The 23,040-nt window shown below is 40.4% G+C and overlaps 3 protein-coding genes, 1 long non-coding RNA gene and 2 pseudogenes across 5 annotated transcripts in view; 3 read left to right on the forward strand and 3 right to left on the reverse strand.

The window, feature by feature from the left end:
- The first annotated feature begins 17 nt into the window (after nt 1–17).
- LOC149114114 (uncharacterized) lies at nt 18–16,735 on the forward strand (annotated as a pseudogene). Its single transcript, XR_016206410.1, has 3 exons — nt 18–134; nt 755–1,125; nt 16,189–16,735. The product of XR_016206410.1 is annotated as an uncharacterized LOC149114114 (transcript).
- Nucleotides 4,847–7,217, forward strand: LOC149114115 (uncharacterized; annotated as a pseudogene).
- Nucleotides 7,463–8,080, reverse strand: LOC149114116 (uncharacterized). Its single transcript, XM_089286723.1, has one exon. It carries the CDS (start codon nt 7,906–7,908, stop codon nt 7,555–7,557), a length of 354 nt encoding a protein of 117 aa, XP_089142849.1. The 5' UTR covers nt 7,909–8,080; the 3' UTR covers nt 7,463–7,554.
- Nucleotides 7,970–9,109, reverse strand: LOC149114117 (uncharacterized). The gene is made up of 3 exons (XM_089287228.1): nt 9,003–9,109; nt 8,051–8,815; nt 7,970–7,979 (listed from the first exon to the last, which is right to left on the reverse strand). Exons 1-3 carry the CDS (start codon nt 9,107–9,109, stop codon nt 7,970–7,972), a joined length of 882 nt encoding a protein of 293 aa, XP_089143354.1.
- Nucleotides 9,453–11,251, reverse strand: LOC149114118 (uncharacterized). Its single transcript, XM_089287229.1, has one exon. The coding sequence runs from the start codon at nt 11,196–11,198 to the stop codon at nt 9,453–9,455; it is 1,746 nt and encodes a 581-aa protein (XP_089143355.1). The 5' UTR covers nt 11,199–11,251.
- Nucleotides 16,736–17,170: 435 nt separating the features above from the next.
- Nucleotides 17,171–23,040, forward strand: part of LOC149114119 (uncharacterized) — a 43,465-nt gene continuing 37,595 nt past the window's right edge. The window contains exon 1 of the long non-coding RNA XR_016206415.1: nt 17,171–17,244. This is a non-coding gene — a long non-coding RNA (uncharacterized LOC149114119). The remainder of the gene's footprint in view (nt 17,245–23,040) is intronic.

A 23,040-nucleotide genomic window follows, 5' to 3' on the forward strand; every position in this document is an offset into this window, starting at 1 on the left:
GTTTTAAGTCTTCAAGCATGGCACAGTTTGTGTATTTTGCTGCTTTGTTGGTGTTGTGTGGAACAGGGGACTCACTGGAAACCACTACCAGCCCTCAACAGCAAAATACTGGCGATACCAAGGACTTATGTGAGGTAGAAAGTTGAATGTCAATTGCCTTTTTTAACGAAAATCAATCAGTTGTATATGAGATGTAACAATATTTTGCATGATTTACAGTATTTCTCATTTATGGTAGTTCAGTATCTGATTGAAACATCAAAGGCATATGTCTCTGGTTCCAAATCGAGGCTGCATGATACTCAAATAAAACGTTAGACATAGCGATATAAGAATGTTTACTTCCTAAGTCATAGTAAATTCTCTCAAGGAATGTTAATGATGGCCATATTACTCCCAGTAAGAGTCGGCTTCACAAACGAACAAACATTGTTATGCAAGAGTAAGAGGAACATATTTGGCCTGATTAAAATATGAATATCAAGAACGTGACTATTGTCTAAAAATTGACAGGATTTTATCTTGTCAAAGCAGACCCGCAAGGCCACAAGTCCACTAACAGACACGCTGACACTAACAGTACCGTAAAAACAAGTAACTGCTATCGCTAAAGCAGTAATTATAAGAGACAAAAATGCAGATCGTTTTTCATGCCACAATATCTATCGACATAAGAAACATCTTGTTCTCGTGTTGTTTAAGTTTCACACTGTGTTTTTTAGTCCAGTGAATGCATTTGTTGCTTTCTTCTTAGAAATCCATATCTACCCATGGATTCCGGGTATTCCAGGATCCAATGGTATGCCAGGAATGCCTGGCATTCCGGGGCCACAAGGACCGCAGGGAAAAGATGGAGTTAAAGGACAGACTCGTGACAAGGGATCGCAAGGAATGCTGGAACAAAAGGGAGAGAAAGGAAATGAAGGGCCTCGTTGGAAGAGCGGACCGCCAGGAATGATGGGAATAAAAGGAGCGCGTGGAACTGTGGGCGATCAAGGAAAAAAAAGCGATAAGGGAGAGAAAGGAGAAAGCGTGACAAGTCCTTCTAGTGCAGTGCCACAAACCAACTGGAAACAATGTGTGTGGAAAAATCTGAATGATGATCGAGATAGCGGTAAGATCAAGGTAAGAGTGAAATGTTCGGATTGCCAATGGTTATGGGCAAAATTACTTTTATCACTTAATGTAAGTTAAAATTCAGATTCAGAATTCGACAGCGATTTATGTGAGAGAGAATCATGCTGTTATTAACCGAAGTGTTTTTTCAGCTGGTCTCATATCATGGTGACGAAACTGATAGTACATCGTTAAAGTGCTACTGAAACGAAATTTTCGTACACTCTTTTATTAGCCCAATCTATAGTTTCAAACGTGCTTAAAATAATATTGAACGTTATTTCTGTCAAATCCTACCGGAAAGTGCTTTTTTTAGCTGTCGAAATCGACTTTTTGGAGCAAGACTGTGTCCGGGCTCTGGAACCGAGTTTAAGGACCCTGTGATGTCACGGGTTGTATTCACGGAGGAAGCGTTATAGATTCTCTCTTGTTTTCACTTGATTTATTCAAGTTTATTCTTCATATTGTCAATACCTACTAGTTTTCTACCTTGTAATTTCTGTCCAGCCTTGACAGGAAACACACATCATAAACGTTGAAGGGTGCCAAAGAGTAGATTAACCAAAATGAATGCTACAGATTAGAACAGCTCAGTATACTTTTCGAACATCTTGAGTACTCGATTGGAGACTTCGAAGACGAGTGTGGCAACTTTTATATCTCGTCCTGAAGCCTAAACACGATATATCGTCGTCAGTTTTCATCCTGGTTCTGAAATTTGACTGACTGTCACGTATATCTTATGTCTATTGACAAGGTTATTGCATCAAAAGCGGTAAGCGCGTCAGCCATCCGCACAATCGCGAAGTTATTCACGGTCTACAAACTTTGAGTTGAATACTTCTTTGCACACAGGGGGCATCATTTTATGATACTAATTAACAATTAGATTATGAGCTCGAGATTTCTATGAGGTGATAGTTGATGAGGCCCAAGGCCTCATAGAAATCGAGAGCGAATAATCTAATTGTTTTAGGAGAATTCTAACTGAAATTTACTTCAAATAACAGTTTCCAAGTACTTCTCGAAGTATTATTAAGCTTTGTGCCTTTGAAAGATCGCTCGGATTGAATTGTCATTTGAAATTGAAGTTGTGTGCGCGCGCTCATCACTTTTTTCAATAATTTCAAGATTTTTAATGTCAAGAAACCGTTAATATCTTTCTTTTAGTCTTCTCAGGAATTAATTTATCCATTTGCATCAAAATGGAATCGTTTTAAAGACAGCTTTTAATCTGCAAGACTATTTTTAAACTAGTTTAAATGACAATTTTAGAGGTATTTTGTACAAAATAGGTTTAAAATAGGTGCAAAATTATATTTTTAACATATTTTTCGACTAATTTTAAAGGTGTTGAAACCTGTTTAAAACACTATTGAAACCCACTGTCTCAAAATATATTTCAATAGTACTTTAAACAGTTTAAAAATTAAAGTGTATCATATATGAAAAAAAATATGTCAAATACAATATAAATATATGCAAACAACTTTAAAATAGTCTAGAAATGGCATACAGTAATATAGTGTAAAACAGAATAAAAATAGCGCAAAATAACATAAAAACAGTATGAAAATACAGTAAAAATAGTATAAAAATAGTATTAAAATAGCATCAACTAATGTGAAAATAGTTCAAAAATAGTGCCAAACGGCATAACAATAGCGCTAAACTTACATGTAACTTTGTTCTAGCTGTGAACAGAACATGAAATGTTAGAAGTCAGTGTAGGGCAAACTCAAGCTTGATGGGGGTGCTTGGCTCTACTTCTTTCTTTACTTGTATAATAAATGTAGCTCTACGCTTACTGTATCTGTATATGAAAAGCTGTCATAACAGTTGAGCCTGCGATAATGTTTTTTTTTTTTGTCTATAAAAGGCTAAAAGTTACTAAAATTTTAAAAACCAAAACATTTCTGAGTGTACGGTCATCATCAGTGGTACATATTTTCTTTTTTAAGAAGAATTGCAAACAATGTAAAGGAGTCAAAGGAACATGCATGTACATGTATCAATGCCAATTGGGAACTTGAGACTAAGTTCTATGTCACTCATTTTAAGGCTAAATCCAGGTTATTTACTTGTACCGGTATGCTATGTCTGCAGGGCTGTCATTAAGGGCCGTAAGCCGTAACATGTGAGCAGGCCATGTGAGGTCGTCTTTCCGCTGGATCTTTCTTTGACTTCTTTTCATTCAGTCGCCGTACGCTTCGCTATTATGTCCTCTCAGCGTTAGATTTTGGTGAATTGAAACGCTTCGACGGTAGCATTTACCGAAATCTGCGTGAATTGTCCTTGTTTATTAACACGACTTCGCTTTGGGATGTTAACCGTGGGAACACCTACATTTTTGATTGCACATACTGATTAGTTCCAGTCGCGACAGATAGCTCAGTCTTTATCCGGTTGAAATTTTACTGTTTGGAATCGGTGGAAAAGTACTCTGAAGGCAAGATCCAAAAATCTGCTTTATTCATTAGGGGAAATACTCGAATCAGTCGCACGGAGTTTGTTTACGATAAACGAGCACGCGATTGCAAATGCTATAGCTTAAATTTGTGCTTCCAGCTTAGAATAATGTACGTAATTTAATATTCTATGAAACTTGTGAGCTACAGAAACTGGCGGCGTCACCCAACGTATCAACAAATCGTGACCTCGTCACTAGCATGGACTTTGACACTACGCATATCTGACTTTAAAACCTTGGTTGCTGCTCAAAAATGTTGATTTTAGCAAGAGACAAAGGTTGAAAGTCAGCTGGTGAAATCATTTCTTTAAGGTATACATATTAAAGTGAGGGCGTCGAACGCACTCTCATAATCTCTGATTACTGCTAGTTATTAAATTTTATTGACCCCTTCTATTATTTAGTTGGGTGTGGACTGAGTACTAGGTATTATTAGACGGCGCTTGGCGTGTTTTTGTTTGGAAGGAGAAGGAGATTTGATTTCACGGACGCTTGGTAAGGGTTTTGCATTGAACGGAGTTTGAGGAAACTATAGTGTGGTGACTGAGATTTGTGTTTGGCCTAATTTTTTTTTTAAATTTATTGCTAAACACATAATTACTTACATTGCATTATTCTACTTACAACACGACACAATACTTAACTACTTACAGTACACTACATTATTGTTATTATATATCATTATCATCATTATTATTATTGCTGAGTTAGTTGCTACAAAGAAGGGCGAAAGTTATGTGACTACCATGTCATGGATCAAGGCAAGAGTATCATTTGCGCTGCTGAGATCAACATTACTTTATTTAAGAGGCCCGCGAGCCGGGTCCACTTAGAACTGTCGGACATTGATTTAGATATCGAAAAAGGACATGCAAATATTCGTTAAGGCAATTGAGAATGCTATTTCTGGGGAACTCTAGCCGAAGCCACGAACACTGAGCCAAGAAGTGGACCTGCATATAGCTACAGTGTATTTTTAAAGTAGAGTTTTTGCCATTTAAATGTGTAGAGTATTTTTTACTATTCTTATTTAAATTTTTTCGACAAATGATAATAGACAAATTTATAAGGGTTATAAAGAATGAGTGTAATTTGTAATTCGTTTGTAAGTTAGTATTTCCCTGACATATATATTGTCCTAAGAATTTTTACAGTTGTAATTTTTTATAAGCCACTAATAAACATTATTATTATTATTATTATTATTATTATTATTATTATGATATCCCTGAATCGGTGTACTCAGAGATAAATGGTGAGATGATAAGGCAGGCTGCGTTAAGAACAAAGGGATCAGGGGGACCATGCGGGGTTGACGCTAATGGTTGTAGAAGAACGATGGCTTGCAACTCCTTTAAACAGTCGTCTACAAAATTATGCGAGGCGTTAGCCACAATGACAAGGACTCTGTGTACAACTTATATCGACCCTGCAACCATAGAGCCACTGGTGGCAAGCCGATTGATTCCCCTGGATAAAGGTGAAGGTGCAGTGAGGCCTATAGGGGTCGGCGAGGTGATACGAAGGATTATTGGAAAGTGTGTAATGAACGTTTTTAAGGGAGACGTGGTTGAGGCGAGTGGTTCACTCCAGCTATGCGTAGGTCAAAAGTCTGGCAGCGAGGCTGCTATACATGCTATGCATGCCATATTTGAAGCAGATGACACGGACGCGGTACTGCTCATCGATGCTTCTAATGTATTCAATGCACTTAATAGAGCAACTTCACTGTATAATATCCGGGTTCTCTGCCCTGTAATTGCAGCATATGCCATCAATACTTAGAGGAAGTCGGCACGCTTGTTTATTACCGGCGGCAAAGAGATCATGTCAGCTGAAGGAACAACACAGGGTGACCCACTTGCTATGGCCCTCTACGCCCTGAGTATGCAGCCGCTGATCACAAGCCTGCAGGCGGCGTCCAGTACTAAACAGTGCTGGTTTGCTGACGATGCCTGTGGAGCTGGCTCTGTACTGGAAATCAAGAAATGGTGGGATGTCCTCAACAGCCTTGGCCCAGTCTTTGGCTATTTTCCCAACCCCAAGAAATGTTGGATTATCTCAAAGCCAGATAAAGAGGCAAGCGTGAAAGAAGTGTTCAAGGACACGGCTGTCAATGTGACGGTAGAGGGACAAAAACATCTGGGTGCGGTGATAGGTTCACGGGAATACCTAGAGGAATACGTTAGCGAGAAGGTGACCAACTGGGTCAGCGAGATTACCAAGCTGGCAGAGTTTGCTCTTTCTCAGCCTCAAGCGTGTTATGCTGCTTACACCTTTGGCCTCAAGCACCGATGGACCTATTTTTTTGAGAACTTTGCCTGATATTCAAGAATTATTGGAGCCTTTGGAGAATGCCATATCTAAGGTGCTCATCCCTGCAATTACGGAGCATAGGTGCACTCGGCTGGACAGGGACATTCTAGCACTGCCAGTCCGTCTAGGGGGGCTTGGCACGACAAACCGTGTCTTAACGCAAATCTTGAACAATCCTCCTCCGTCAAAGTTACCATCCCGCTGGTCCAACAGATTGTGTCTCAATCCCATCTGATGCCGGATGATTCTTTGGTCAAGCCACTACAACAGGCAATGAGGAGTGAGAGAGCAACGGTGCTCTAAGACAGGGCAGAGCATATCAGAGGGGTAGCCCTACAGAAAGTCCAACGGGCACTTGACCTTGCTGCGTCAGAAGGGTCATCTGTTTGGCTGACGGTACTCCCCCTTCGTGAAATGGGTTTCAATCTAAATAAGAGAGAGTTCCGCGATGCAATCAAACTGCGCTACGATTGGCCGGTTGATGATATCCCCTCCACCTGTGTATGCGGTGATGCTTTTACAGTGGACCACGCAATGATATGCAAGAGAGGTGGGTTCGTTACCCAACGTCACAATGAGCTGAGGGACTTAGAAGCCGAACTCCTGAATATGGTTTGTACTGATGTTGAGATTGAGCCTGTCCTGCAAGACATCTCGGGTGAACAGCTGGGAAGAGGTTCTAATCGAGTTCCAGATGCGAGATTAGATATTCATGCGCGCGGGTTCTGGGGGAACCAACGATCAGCATTCTTTGACGTGAAGGTTTGTCACCCTAATGCTGATTCGTATAGGGACCTAGAGCTCCAACAGATATACCGCAATCATGAGAACGAGGAGAAGCGTCTTTACGTGAGGAGGGTCTTGGATATCGAACAAGGAACTTTTACACCCCTTATTTTCACGTCAACAGGCGGCATGGGAAACGAGTGCTTGCAATACCATTCCAGACTGGCGCAGCTGATCTCCATCAAGAAAGGAGAACATTATGCTAAAACAATCTCCTGGATAAGAGCAAGGACATCCTTCGCTTTACTAAGATCCGCACTAATATAAAATCTGCCTAAGAGATTCAAGAGCTAGAAGGAAAGCCTTTTGTGACTTTAAGAACATTGATATTGACGTTGAAACCAAGGAGGGAGCCATTATGTAAAGACTGTTGAAATAGGTCTTAATAGTTTATTTCTTTTATTTACTTTTACCTTGTAATATACCGATATTGACGTTGAAACCCAGGAGGGAGCCATTATGTAAACACTGTTGAAATAGGTTTTAATAGTTTATTTATTTTACGTACTTTTACCTTGTATATACCAATTTGTATTTAATTTATAAAAAAAAGAAAAAAATTATTATTATAAGTCCTTAAAGTTTTGCCGCTTTTAACTTATGGTGCCGAGTTCAATCCGTGAGCCTAGGGCAGTCATAAGTCTGCTGGATTACTTGATGGATAGAGTCCTCCTAAGTATGTGAGCAGTTCCAAGGAGGACGTTCTTCTGTAGCTCTGTTATTCTAATATTGCTAGGGATCTTGGCGATGTATTATTATTATTATTACTATTATTATTATTATTTTAAGTCCTTAAAGTCTTGCCGCTTTTAACTTATGGTGCCGAGTTCAATCCATGAGCCTAGGGCAGTCATAAGTCTGCTGGATTACTTGATGGATAGAGTCCTCCTAAGTATGTGAACAGTTCCAAGGAGGACGGTCTTCTGTAGCTCTGTTCTTCTAATATTGCCTGGGATCTTGCCGATGTAGTTTTCTGTTCCCTTCTTGACAAGCCCGAAAGCTCCAATGATCACTGGGGCAGTTGTTGTTTTCATTCCCCACGTTTTCTTGATTTCAATCTCAAGATCTTTGTACTTAGTGAGTTTTTCCATTGTTTTCAAGGAGGAGTTCCTTTCTGTGGGGATGGACATATCGATAAGTAGACAGGTTCTTTCCTTCTTGTCTTTCACCACTACGTCTGGTCTGTTTGCTTTTATCTCTTTGTCGGTTTGGATTGGCATGTCCCAAAGTATAGTCGCTGTTTGGTTTTCTGTCACAGTAGCTGGTTCATGGTCGTAGTGTTTATCTTGTACTTTGATGTTATAGTGTTTGCATATTGTCCAGTGGAGATATGCTGCAGCTTTATTGTGTCTTTGTATGTACTCTGTCTTGGCAAGTTCAGGCCATCCGGAGACAAGGTGGTCAATTTTGTCTTGAAATTGCCCACAGATTCTGCACATTGGGTCGGTGCCATCTTTCAGGATCTTGTTTCGGTAATAGTTGGTCTTAATGCATTGATCTTGGGCAGCAATAATGAAACCTTCTGTTTCTGATTTGAGGCCAGGTGCACTCAGCCAATTGTGGGTTTTGTCTTGGTCTGCATCCTTCTCTTTTGTTCTTTTTGGGTACTGACCATGCAAAGGCTTTTCTTCCCATTTGCTCTTGAGTTGCTCTAAAGCTTGGTGTTTGGCTTTCAGTTTGACCCTTCGGGCATAGGTCGTGGCTGGCTCATTCTCTGCCACTTCAGCTTCTGGTAGACTGAGTTCTCGCCCGTATTTTGCGGCTTGATGGTGTATGGACATTGTTTTCTTGCCGCGGTCATGATCCCTCGCAATTTTGAGGAGGTAATCATCTTTGTTGTTGAGATATGCGTTTAGGCCAATTGTAGTTGTTTTGTAGGTAATTTCTAATTGTACAAGACCCCTTCCACCTGCCTTTCTAGGGATATATAGCCTGTCCACGTCAGCTTTTGAGTGGTGCATTTTTGCCACTGTCAAGAACTTCCTTGTTTTTCTGTCTAACTTCATGAGTTCTCCCATTTTCCAGTTTATGATGTTGAAACTATAAGTGACGACTGGGACGGCAAGAGTGTTGATTGCGTCAATTCTGTTGGCAGCATTAAGTTCGGATTTGAGCACCAGGCGAATTCTACGGTAATACTACTTCCGAATTTTCTCTTTCATCTTTGCATGTTGGATCCCATCTCCTTCATTCACACCAAGGTATTTGTACGTAGGTGCCTTCCTGCTCGAGGTCTTGTATGGTGGTGCCAACATCGAGTTCGATGTTTTCGGTTTTCGCCAGTTTGCCTCGTTTGAATGTAGCTTTGGCTCACTTGTCAAGCTCACAATCCATTCTTATATCATTACTGAAGCCTTTGACAATTTTAAGTAGGCCTTTCTGGTCTTCATCAGACTTGGCATAGGTTTTCAGATCGTCCATGTAAAACAGGTGAGTGATGTTTACGTTGCTTATTTTGTATCCGTAGTTACTCTCATTTAAGAGAGAGGATAAAGGTGCTAAAGCTATGCAGAAAAGAAGAGGTGAGAGGGAATCTCCTTGAAAGATACCGCTGTTTATTTTTATTTCACGAGAAGATATTGTTCCCTTATTATAATTGAGCGTGAGGGTTGTTTTCCATTTGGTCATACTTGCTGTGATGAAATCTTTCATTTTTGGTGATATCTTGTAGATTTCAAGACATTTTAATATCCAGCTGTGGGGAACAGAGTCAAAAGCTTTCTTGAATCCACCCAAGCTGTACTAAGGTTTTTCTTTCTCGTCTTCATATCTTCCAATATAGCTTTGTTGATGAGGAGTTGGTCCTTACAGCCGTAGCTCCCTTTTCTGCAACCTTTTTGTTCGGATGGTATAGTAGTAAATTGTAATTCACAAGATGGCTATAACATCTAGCTGACAAGAGTGATGTTAAGATCTTGTACATTGTAGGAAGACAAGTGATGGGCCTATAGCTTTTGGGGTTTGCCGTGTCCTCAGATTTTGGAAGGAGGTAAGTGATACCAGTTGTTAGCCAGTTTGGGCATTCCTCTGGGTTTTCGATAAAGATGTTGTAGGCATTAGTCAGATCTTCGTGTAAGGCTGTCAGATGTTTAATCCAGAAGTTTGCTATTCCATCAATCCCAGGAGTTTTCCAGTTGCTAGATTTTTTGATAGCAGATGTTGTTTCAGCAATGGATACTTCCAGCCATTCCTGAGTGGGCGTTTGTTGGTTTTCATTCTCTGTTTGTTTTATCCACTCTGCTCTCTCATTGTGACGCTTTTCTTTCTCCCAGATATTAGTCCAGAAGTTCTCAAGAGCTTCTTTCCCCGGTGGCTCGGAGATTTCGATGGTCTTTTTCCCAAGTTCACGATAGAATCTTTTGGTGTTTTCTTTGAACATTTTGTTCCGGGAGTAAAACTTTCGTCTTTTCTCAAAGCGCCTTATTCTCTGGGATTTAGCTAATAGCTGTTGTTTCAGTTTTTCCGTGACAGGTGGGATGTCGTCGTTGGATTTGAACTTATATTTTCTCATGAGAGCTCTTCTTTTCTTCTCCTTAACACGTCTTCCTTGGAGGATTTCCGCTAAGATTGAGATCTCTCCACGTATTCTTTGAATGTCTTTCTCGATTCGTCTTTTCCACATAGGCACTTTTGGTTTCTTTTGAGGTTTTGATCTTACTTTGATGCCTAGGGTGTCACAGACTACTGAGGCAGAAGTGTAGAATAGTTCATTCACTTCGGTAAGAGACAGTTTCTGCCCCTTTTTGGCCTTAATTAGGTTGATGGCCTTATTTGCTGTTTCTAAGACTTCCTTTGATTGTCTTGTATGTTTGATTTTTGGTATAGGTGGTCGTTCAGTTATGTTTGTCTCTTTCACAATCTCCCACTTCCTCAAAATTTCTTCCATCATTGCAGCTTCATCTCCAACATTGGTATGTTGAGGGGTCTCCGGGACGTTGAGATCAATTTGTTGTTCTTTATCATTGTGGACAGCTACCTCATCACTCGCCACGGGGGCATTATGTTCCACAGCTACTGCAGAGGGATTGCCTTCATGAAGGCTATTGTTCTCGGTACAGTCTGTCTTGTCAGTCACTTTGTCTTTGATGGCTTGAATTTCCATGTCTGTCAATCTTTTCTTGTTCATGATGTCCCGTCTGGTGTTTGCCAGTTTATTAGCATTCATGTTTGGTCTTTTGGTTAGATTTTGAATTCGCCAGATATTGTATGCATCTGTTGTGACTGATGCATTGGGCTTAGCTAAAGCTTTAAAGTATGCTTCCATCACTTCCATATACTCCTCCCTGGTCCATTTACTTCTTGTTTCTCTTTGGCGATTTACAGTTGGTGCATTTTGAGGGCCTCTGTGAGGAATATCCTCGGCGTGGTAATCCTCATCTGCTTGTTGGGCGAAGTTTGTTCCAGTAGCATATTTTTCGACCCCAGCCTGGTTCCCTACTGAGGGACGCGGTCCTTGTTTACCTGCGTGACGACCGATGCGGTATGAAAAATTGTCATTATTACTTGTCATGTTTTAATAATTTATTGTGTTGGTTTTTGTTCAGAGTGGCCTTCTCCTAGTTGGGCTGGGTACCAAGCCTAGCGAGCCCCAACTATCCGTTTGTTGTAACCCTAACAGGGGTGGCTTTGGGGTTACTGATGCTTGCCAAAGACACCACCCCAGACTATGGTGGGCGGGAACGTCCATCTTCCCGAAGTAGGCTAAGGCACCAGCCTATCCTACCCCACTGCCCTTTTATTATTATCGTTATTATTATTATTATTATTATTATTATTATTATTATTATTATTATTTCTAACGCTTTTACTGTCTTACAAACGTCACTTACAATACATCAAAAAAAAAAAAAAAAAAAAAAAACACTTGCCACCTTACTTACTTACAATACGCAATAATTACTTATTATGACTTACACATTACGTTACTTAAGGAGTTGCAATACAATTTAACTACTTAATTATAGAAAAACAACAACAACAACAACAAACAAACTAAAAAAAAGAGACTTCGCAACAAATTACTAAGGGAAACGCCTTAAATGGTGAGAAGGAATTTCCACTTCTGTTGAAATTCCCTTTCATCATTCAACGTGGCAGCAATATATTTTTCTATCTCGATTTTATCCTGCACTAATGAGATCACGTCGCTGAAAACGAACATAGTATTATTTAGAGCGTTGATATAAAGAAAGTATCTGCCTAGCATTATGAGGTGGTTGAGGGTCAAAAGGTGAGTACAGGGACGAGTAATTCCAAAAAGCCACACAATTGCAGCCCTGCGAGCGACGCCAAGCGGCTCTTCGTATCCCCATGCAGTGAAACGATAAAATGATGGAAGAGCTCCGTGTCCTTTTGATCCGCGACTCAACGACCATTGAAATCGGCTTGGTAACCTCGTCATGTTGGCAAACCAAGACTCGCAGGGATACTAGACCGCAATTTGTCATCCAAACTTCTGAGTTTGGATCATTTTTGAAGTGGAAGTCATGGTAAGTTTTCACGTGTATGCACCTTTGATTTGTTTGTGTAAAATATTCCCGAGCTGATAAACTAAATTTGCTTCTCTTAAAGTATCGTGGAATTACGAATATTGTGAGGAAACTGTAATGGAAGCCAGCAATATTTTGTCCAGAGCATACGAAGAGAAAGAAAATGCCGCCGGCAAATTGAACTCTGTTTTGCTCGGGAGAATTCTGAACGAATTATGGGGAGATGAAGTTTAATTAGTGAGGCGAGAACCACGTAACTCAAAGGTGCATAAACGTGAAAACTTACCATGACTTCCACTTCAAAAATGACTGTATCTTCTCAGTTTCTACGGAGATTGCGTCTAGTACCCCTGCGAGTCTTGGTTTGCCAACATGACGAGGTTACCAAGCCGGTTTCAACGGTCGTTGTGTCGCGGATCAAACGGACACGGAGCTCTTCCATCATTTTATCGTTTCACTGGGGACACGAAGAGCCGCCTGGCGTCGCTCGCAGGGCTGCAATTGTGTGGCTAGAGAATTGAAACGAAAGATCAAGCTTTGCCCTTGAAATCTACGATGGATTTGTGGCCGTGGGTACATTTTAGCCTAGGATTTTTGACTTCGTTCGGCAGGCTGTCCCGACTGAAGTGTTTGGCCTTGTCCTCTCTTTATGAAGGGAAAACCGGAATTAAAAAAAAGTCGGTTAAATCAAGTTCAGTCGGTAAAATAACCACACCAGGAGCAAACAACACACGTATGGAATAAGTTAAGCCATTTATATTGAGAATTTTCATTTTTAACTACCTCCACGGATATCTTGTAGAAAATCTAGGGCTTGCCACAACTTGCTCGAGATTTCCCAAAAAGTTGCCCGAAATTTCTCAAAAAGTTGCTCAAAGCTTGCTTCAAAAAAAGTCAAAAGGTTCCTTTTGTAACGAAAGTTGCTCAAAAGTTGCTACAAAAAGCAAAAACTTTTTTTGTCTCTCTCTTCTTTTATTTGGTCTGATGCAAAAATATTCAATCTTTACAACAAAAGTAAAATTTCTGAGCATTTTTGTGCAATTTTGCGTTGTAACCAGCATCGCCGAATAAATTTGTTCACAATACGTATGAGTAAATACTACGCATCAATATCAGTATGACAATATTAATCTTGTAAAAGTTCCATTGTGAGCCAATAAAATTGTCGTTGCTGTTCACAGTCAAGACCTCTAACCATTATCATTTTCGTTGGAGTACTCAGTCTTACCCCTGCTTATGCGGCTACCCTCAAAGGATCTGAATGACCTTCGTAACCTGAATCACTCGAATCAGTGGAGCGTGAATCTTCGTCCGCCATTTTGGATTTTCTTTATAAAACCGTTTACCTAACAGCCCGGCTGCATACATCTTTCGCCCATGATCTGCCCCAGGGGGGAGAAACTGCTCTTTTTTCAGAGGAAATTCACAAATTGTCTACTGAAACAATGTAAAACTGGAAGCATGGTCAATTATAGCACTAAAAGCTGCTCCGATATCTAGAAAACTAGAAATTGCTCAGAATGCAAAAAGTTGCTCGAAACAAAAAAAGTTGCTCGAAATACGAAAAGTTGACAAAAAGTTGCCTAGCAACTTGTGGCAAGCCCTAAGAAAATTCCATACAAACCCTTATAATTCGATGCCATATTGTGTTGCTTGTGTGGTTCATAGAGAGCTTGGGCGGCCTGTGTATCTACAGAGTAAACTTATTGGGCCTTGATGAAACATCAAGCGTCGTTTACAATTCAGGCGAAACTCAAACTTGCAATTTTGTTTTACTTTTCGGTCGCGATAGACCGGAAAAAAACTCACCCAGATCGACTCACTCCTCTAGATTTAAGGCTAGCTCCTTACACCACGTTAGCCTGCGAGCAGGTTCACCTTTGAGTCAGCGCGAGCGATGAGGAGTGAAGCAATCCGGCAGGGTAGAGTCTGGTGAAGAGGCGTCAAGAAAGTGAGCCTGCCTGTATCGACATATTTTGCCTTCGCTGCACAACCGAACACACTCAAAGGTTGAGGAATGGGCGGGTTGGTCAGCCAGGCCCAAGATATATTTTATTTGCGAGAATAAGCTTACAACAAAGTGGATAATAGATACATCAAGTAACGTCCTACATGCGCCAAAGCCGGACACGTAAACCCCAAAAACCTCTTGTTGGGAAAAATAGGGACCGTGTACCCCCGACCAAATGCAGTGGCGGCACCTTTGGGGTTTTAAGGTTGACCTATAAACAACAGAATGAAAAAACAAACCCTATGACGCTAATTACACAATAAAAATAAACCTTATGGGAAAGTGCTAGTGGCAAGGTTGACCGTAGAATGTCACAAGTTTCTCAACCGTCTCTTTTACAAACGTACTACCCATGAGCCTTCGCGCACTACTCTCCCACCCAGTTCTCTGTTCCGTGTCGGCAAAATATTAATTTATGTCAATACCGATTATCACAAATTACATTTTGTTCGCCGATTTGCCCACCCCCCACCCACACAGCACGGGCAAACTACATCTTGAGCGCATGCACGCAGTCACGTATTCGCGGTATAGTTTGGAAGAAAGCGAGTATGATTTCTGCGAAGCTGCATGTATTTTGACCCGCTAGCCTTCGACAACTAGTAACTAAAGTCTGCGTCATCGGGAAAGAATGTTTTGTAGCTCGGCGACAGCGAATGGCCATGAGTTGTGGTAAGAAAACAAATATTTCGTGTAGCTTGGCAACTGGCCATGATGACCTTCAGAACTGTGCCAGAAGATAATTTTCCGATTTGTAGCTCGGCAAATTCATTGATTGTCAGAAAACAAACTCTCCGTGTTGTGTAACCCGCTAAAACGCCGTGTTTTGTAGTCAGAATGGTTAATTCACCTACAAGATAAAATTCGAGCAATGTAAACAAATGCAAACACAAAGTTTAAAAACATTTGGCGACGCGCTGTCCTACAGGGTAACTGGTCAAAACTTTATTGTCTCAAGAAATATTTGTTACAAGTGTCGGCGATCTAAAATTGAGTTCTAAGTGTCGTCAACCTATCAAATGCCTCTCCTGGAAAATACTTCGTCCAGTACAATTTAATTTACCGCAGGCTATAATCTATTCATCGTTAGTTCAACTTCACTCGCAGATCGTTATCTGACATTCGATCAAACTTAGGGTGCGTTTCTTTAAGAAAATCCAAGATTGGATTCTTGAATTCGAAAACGGATTTTGCGTTTCTTTTCTAAACAGATTAATCCAAGATCTCTTCGGATCATGGTGCGTCAAAGGAACCGAAGAATCCACTCTCGGCAAGGATTCTACAGTTCGTTTCCTTGCCACGCCAGCTTCTCTTCCTTCTGTGAGTTTTTTTTTACCCAAAATAGGCGAGGGGGGGGGGGGGGGGGGGGGTGGGGGGGCTGTCCCCTAGATCCGCTAGATCCGCTAGATCCGCTAGATCCGCCCCTGAATTTCCAAACATTCTAGACACAATGTATTTCAAACGTTAAGCGAGCAACGAAACAACCCGTAGGCGTTTGCCCGTTTATCAGCATCATCAAAGACCAGACTGCCAAAGCAAAATCACTTGGAATCAAGTGAGTGTCCTTTCTAGAAATAAACTTTGACGGTTTTTCTTCGGCAAAACTTTGAGAACGACGGATATTAGACCTGAATGATATTAGACCTGAAAGATTTACAATTTTCCCGAGAAATCTTAGCTACCAATGTTCATACTTCCGGTGAAAATTAGTTGGCTTATTCTTCTCTGCGGTTTCCGGGGTGAAAATGAAAAATTTGCAGAGATCATAGCAGGCTCACTTTCTCGTCCAGCGGCTTCGCCGCTCGCGCTTGTGTTCGAACGTGAGCCTGCTCACAGCCAAACATACCAGCAGGCTAACACCAAGCTTGACACTTTCTTCCACGGAGCCAACAACTGATGATCGGTGTGCAGTTAATCCCAGTTAATGATACCAATCAAGCCAAAATGTGATGAAATTTATTTATATGAGTTCTGACTTATTTTACTTTCGTTTGTTCCAGGACTGCTCGTTTAATAAGTTGGAGTCTGATACTGCGATCAAAGTCTCATTCCAGGGAATAATGAGAGTCTATGGTTCTTCTGAGAAGTGTAACCGGTGGTTCTTCAAGTTTAATGGTAACGAATGCAGTGGACCTATGACAATCGAAGCTGTTTTGTACAACAATTGGCCATCTGGGAATCCCAATTTGCTTCATCATCGATCATTTGAGGGATACTGTGAAAAAATCCCACAAGGCACGGTTAGAGTGAAATTGTGGGGAGGATCTTGACCTAGTGGCGATACTTTGGGTGACGCTTACACTGGATGGAAATCGGTGTCCCGGATAATGATCGAGGAAGCGTCTAGGTCCCAGTCCTAATTAATCAGTTCTCGTTATCGAAATTGTCGCTGCTTAAGCTCATGCTTATTAAAAGTTATTGTAGTCAGAACTGAAATTTTTGTTTGTTTTTAGTGAAACTCTTTTAGCCGTGCGAATGGGTCAAAATAAGGCCACAAATGTGATCAGTGTAGCATAAACATTTTCTAAATTAGAAAATCAACAAAAATTCACGAAATGCATATAATCTACTTTGGACATGCACTTTACTTATTAATGATGGGAAACTAATTTTATTACATAGTACTTGCACGAAATATCATTAATATAAATTCTAAGTTAAGCAAGTCAAATGTTTGTTCTAAAAGCTCGGTATGATGACTACTCTACAGATTGTAGTGGCATTGCACTGATGACTAAACAGTGTTTTTTTCTCAATGTTCCGTATAATTACGCAAAAACAAATTTCCATATGTTCAGTTAAGTTAGGCAAGTGATGCGAAAAATACTTGAAGGATAATCAACACGATAACCTTCATTTGGCGCGAAAATATGCTCGGATATCTGTCCTTGAACATTATCTATTCCCCAATGCTATCACATTTCCTCGAGCAAACTGTTCGCTTCTCGGAACAGATAATGTCCGTGGACAAATATCCGAGCATATTTCTGCACAAAGTGGAGGCTATTGTTTATTTAGAGCGGTTTTCAATTGAGTGTCGTTAAACCAAAACCAAAGTAACCAAGCCAGCCAATTACAAAGGACACAGACAGTACAGTGAACCAATCAAAACTCGAGGTTATTACATATAGCTGACGCAAAGTGCGGGAAAACCTGTGCGAGTAAATCAGGTTTGGTTTTGGTTTTACTACTTCTGATTGGATGAAAAAGTGGCGCGAGTTTTTTAAGTCAATCATGTAGCATAGTAGTGCAAAACTAATTACTTTTCAACACTCAAATAAAAATTGCTGTATGAAAGCTTTATATAATTTAATTGTAGTTTCTTCCACGGACGCATTCAATTAGTTGGGTCGTAGCGTGAAAATACGGTGGGGCGACGAAAGGAGAGTGAGGTTTGGTAACTTCCCGCTCCGCGCTTCTCCCGTATTCTTTCGGTTTTGCCCCAACTAACTGAACGCCTGAAAGAGGCTAATTAATTGTGATTTTCCCATTGATTTCTATTCGCAGTTTACTGAACACAACTGATTTATTTTATGGGGACTCGTTACAGTTTTTTTTCAGTTTCATTTGTATGTTGCTATTATAGAAATCAGTTTCGAGTTGTAGCACTAACGAGGTAAATTTTAATAGAAATAAAGGTTAAAAGTTTACAAGGTGGTACTCTATGGCTTTAAGGAAGTGGTCGTGTAAACGAGCGTTTGAGATATGAAATTAACTGAACTTTTGTTAGGGGCCAAGGTGGTGTTTGTGTCAACGGGCCGTAGTGATCGAAAGGCGAGATTAAATTGCACCGGCATCTCTTTTGTCATTCTATACATGTACTTTTCCTGCCATTACTTCACAGTCGCAGAGTCTACAGATACAGAGATAGAAAAAAAATGACAATTTTGAGTTTTTAGACAGTTAATAACGGTGAATTTAATTATTTATTAATGTCTCTGAACTTCTCATCGAAACTTCGGAAAAACGAGAACACACGGCCGTGGCTGAAAGCGTACGATAGCTCAGCCAATCAGATTAATTGCAGTACTTGCATAAGTATACTAGTAGAAATCTATTAATCAAATTTATGACAAGATGGTAATTTTATTGCATAGCCTGTCTGGGAAAAACTTCCTAGTAAATTGAATTAATATCGGCCGGTCAAATGCTTTAAAGTTACATCAGAACTGACTTCACTCGGTATACATTACCAAACAGATTGCCGTTTCCATTGCACTAAGAATTTCCAATTCTATTTGTCTTTATATTATATTTTTTTTGAATTTAATTTTTAATTGGCTTAATCAATTAGCCGTGTTTACACCACATGATTTTCATAGCATGCGTCGAAATTTGTGGTTTTTCATTGATGCGTGTACATTTTTGCAAATTAAAAAAAAAAATTGTGAGACTGCATGATAAAACTGATCTGAAAATGCATCCGTTTTCATTCTGCTTATTTACCATGATTGAAATCAGAATTCGGCGAGAAAGTGTAACGACGAGGAGTTGAAACACAAATATCTCTCCGTCATTCTTGTTTCTTAATCATCCGAGAGACTTACCCAGGTATGCATCATAAACTTTTTATTTAAAATTACAGTAATAAAAGCCCAAAATCATTATACGAAGAAAAAAACCATTGGGCTCTTAAACTTCGGTAAACTTTCCCCGAGATAAAATAGGTTACTCGTAAAAAACTAAGTTTTCCGAGGCCAATTTTGTATTTCCCTAGGTGAAATCGCCTCTTCTAACCATTGTTATTAATGTAGAGTGTCCTTGGTTCCTTGGCAACAGGCGATGTATAAAATAAGGCCTACTCTGGGACTTTAATTCGCCTAAAGTCGCCTCATGTTGCTATCGGTTACGCAATGTTAAAAAGGTTTCAACACACTCAAATTGCCCCTGTAGAAGGTTATTAGACTTATAACTGTCATGTTAGGGTAAACTCCACTCAAACCCTATGGAGGAGTAGGCAGAATAGCCCAATGGTTGGTGCAATGGACTTCTTTTTGGAATCAGTGCATTGTGCTCGTACTCTCACAGTACCTCTCCTCACCTAGATGAACTAATGGGTACTGGTCACGGAACAGGGGGGCAGGGTGCAGCACAGGTAACCTCAATAGGTGTGCTTTTAATTTTTGTTTTTTTAACACTCGTTCCCAATGCATTGGGGCCTTCTAAAACTCCCCTTAAAGGGCCTTAGTCAGCCACACCTTTGTTTTTGTTTACTTACAAGAGTTTGGCTCTTATGTTTTATTCGGAGCATGTCAAAGCAAAGAAAATCACTGTGAAGCTACTAAAGATAAAGGGACCTACTTTCAGGAACTCAACTTACAGTAAGGCAACAAGACTTCGCCTCACCATGCAATATCAGTAATTTTGATGGCATCGAAAATAGCAGAGGTTGACTAGGGTCCTTTAAGAAGCTGGGGACCCGACAATTACTGTATTTTGCGTCAAAGCCATGGTTCCCTTATATATAAAAAACCTAATATTATAACAGTCCTGCACCTGTCTAGCCCCATGGTAGCAGGAATAATTTCCACATGTAGACAATACTTAAATAGGAATAACAATCTGATGTATAGTCTCTCACAGATGGCTTTTTATCTTTATTAACTTTTAATTTTTTCCTTGTATTTCGTTGTAAAGGGTTGATAAAAAAGATGACACTCTGTGTTATCATAAGGAAATAGATTAAATATGGAAAGATATAACAAAGTACGATACTGCAATAATTTCATTTAAGCTTATTAATTTTTGTACGATATTACTGAATCAAATCTTCCGAAGACCTACAGTGGTTAACTAATAAACAACAACAGCGAGAGGTGTTCCAGATCACGAAGATGAATTGTCGTTGGCATTTCAAATGCTTTAAAATTGCATCAGAACTGACTTCACTTGGCATACATTACCAAACAGATCGCCGTTTGCATTGCACTAAGAATTTCCAATTCCATTTGCCTTTATATTATATATACTTTTTGAATTTAATTTTTAATTGGGTTAATCAATTAGCCGTGTTTACACCACATGATTTTCATAGCATGCGTCAAAATTTGTGGTTTTTCATTGATACGTGTACATTTTTGCAAATTAAAAAAAAAAATTGTGGGCCTGATAAACCGAAAGTGATCTGAAAATGCATCCGTTTTCATTCTGCTCATTTACCATGATTGAAATTAGAATTCGGCGAGAAAGTGTAACGACGAGGAATTGAAGCATAAATATCTCTCCGTCATTCTTGATTATTAATCATCCGAGAGACTTACCCAGGTATGCTTCATAAACTTTTTAATTAAAATTACAGTAATAAAAGCCCTGGATCACTATACTAAGTGAAAACCATATGGCTCTTAAACTTCGGTAAACTTTCCCGAGATAAAATAGGTTACTCGTGAAAAACTAAGTTTTCCGAGGCCGGGACCATCCATGGCCACAGTCGGACAAAGTGACCCTGACCGGGGGAAGGGAGTGCACAGTTCTCAATAAGCCAGGTACTTTGCTCCATGGTCCCTTAGGGACTGATTGGCTTGTCATAACAATGCTCCGTCGGCGGCCTGGATTAAAATCTACCCAGGGGACCGTCGAGCAAAGTACCTGGCTTGTCGAGAACTGTGCGCTCCCTTCCCCTGGTCAGGGTCAATTTGTTACCCAGCGTTCCACTCGGGTTTCTAATGTGTCCATGGTTGGTCCCGGCAGCATGATCACTGATTCCGGATGGTTAGCTTTCTTCGATTCAGAGCTTTGTATCGTGAGCTGTAGAGATGAATTTGACTTGGGATTTAACTAAAAGGGAGCGCTTAACCTTTTACTATGATTCTGCGGAGGAATTGGGGCGGCTGGCGGGATTTCAGTGTGTTTTTTTCGCTTCGAGCGGGGGTCAGTCCAGAATCGAGTGTGTAGCCTTTACTCTTTCTTAGTAGAGGAAAACCAAAAAGCGATAACTCGCTTAAGAGGCTTCGGATCGAGCTGAGAAGCGAGATGACAACAGAAAAGACAACAAGGCATTAAGGTAAGTCATTTTTATTGCAAAAATATCAAAATTTCAGCTATAATGTCGATTACCGTTTTTCCCAATACAAATCTTTATAAATTCAAACCGTTGTAACACAACACCACCATATGCTGCAAGGTGAAGGTCACGTTTCGCGTAACCAAACTCGGTGGTTATGTAATAGTAGATGTCGGCGGTAAATATGTCACGTTTCACGCGCTGAACGTTCGTATGAAGATTAAAAAAATAAATAAATAATAACCCCTCGCATCGTGAGCTTGGCCCGTCTGTGTTCTCAACGGCCGCATTTACTAAGAAGACGAATAATGTGTCTCAGACGCATAATTCGTCGAACATTAAATGCATCTAGGTAAATACGAGACGCATTAAATTCGTGTGCTTTTTCCCAAATAAAGTTCTTGTGAGAACTGAGGTTGTTGGTCGCTTAATTACAGATTGAGTAGATTTTCGATTCAGTCAGGTTGGTTTATTTTATTTATCTCGTTTTTAACTAGGAGAGTTATTCTTCTGAGAAGTATAACGTGTCCTTTTCTTGGGATTTCCAGACGTATGACATTGTTGCGGTCATCTGAAGTTTAATACGTCATATTCCGTATTAACTAAACACATTATGAAAACGCTTTATTCCCAGTCTTCTTAGGTAAATACGGCCAACATGCTTACCATTTTTGAAAAAGTTCAATTTAATTGCATGTATCACGTGTATCACGTGTATCACGTGGGAGGCAACAGCGGCAAATCGATCCAGCTGGCGACAGTCCATTTCCACCGGGACTGTCATGTTTGAAGCGGAATGGAAACGCAAAGCCGTAGAGAAACGTGAAGGTCGCCTTGAAGCCCCTCGTCCACCGCCCACCTTCCCGTGACCTCACTGCCCTCGCAAATTCTACGCAAGGATTGGCCTGCTCAGGGCCATCAAAGAAGAGGAGACCATACTGTTAGACGAAATTGATGCTAAGACACGAGTCAACGCCGAAGACGACGACGACGGTGACGTATTTCTTGAAAATCGTATAGCCTTCGTAATTGTGTTTCCTATTCGAGAGCACAAGCAGCTTGCAGTGAACGATTAGGGCACGAGGCAAACAAGGAAAAAAAAATTGGGGGGAGTGGGCTAGATTTCCAATTCATTCAAGTTGGTTTGCTTTATGCGTCTCGTATTATTCGTCTGAGAAGTATGACGTGTCCGTTTTAAGACTCTTGCAGACGCATGACATTGTTGAGTTCGTCTGACGTTTAATGCCTCCTATTTCCGTACTTACTAAACGGATTATACGTCTAGGACGCATTTTTAGTATTCCTAGGTAAATACGGCCAATGCGCCTATATTTTTTAAAATTCGATATGTGGAGGCGGCTTGGTTAGGGAGGTCTTGGGTTTACATCTTCCTCCCTGCCACTAGATGGACTTGTGTTCGGTGGTCCTGACCTCAAATGCTCCACATCTTGTAAATAGCCCACTGCATTGGTCAGCCTCCAACCAGTTGGGACATTAAACAAGTTTCAGTTCTATTTACAATATTTGTTTCTGCATTTATAGTGTTCAATTAGCACAGCAGTGCTAAATACCATGAAAGTGAGACAAAGTGACATATCTATTTATCCTTATCACGTGTTTCTTGAAAATCGTATAGCCTTCGTAACAGTGGTTTCCTTTTCGAGAACACAAGCAGCTTGTGGACAATTGGGACACGAAGGGGAGAAAAAAGTTATGGGGAGTGGGTTAGGGGATAAAAGCACTCTCTTCTGCCTCATCTCGTACTTTTTGTTGCGTTCTTTCACCTCTTCTTTTTGGCAGGGCCTCTCATTCTCAGATTCCAAGCACCTCTTTCGTTCCAAAAAAGCAA

This window comes from Orbicella faveolata, unplaced genomic scaffold (genome assembly GCF_042242905.1).
Source record: "Orbicella faveolata isolate gen_17 unplaced genomic scaffold, um_ofav_v1 contig_14, whole genome shotgun sequence".
In the NCBI taxonomy this organism is placed as follows: domain Eukaryota; kingdom Metazoa; phylum Cnidaria; class Anthozoa; order Scleractinia; family Merulinidae; genus Orbicella; species Orbicella faveolata.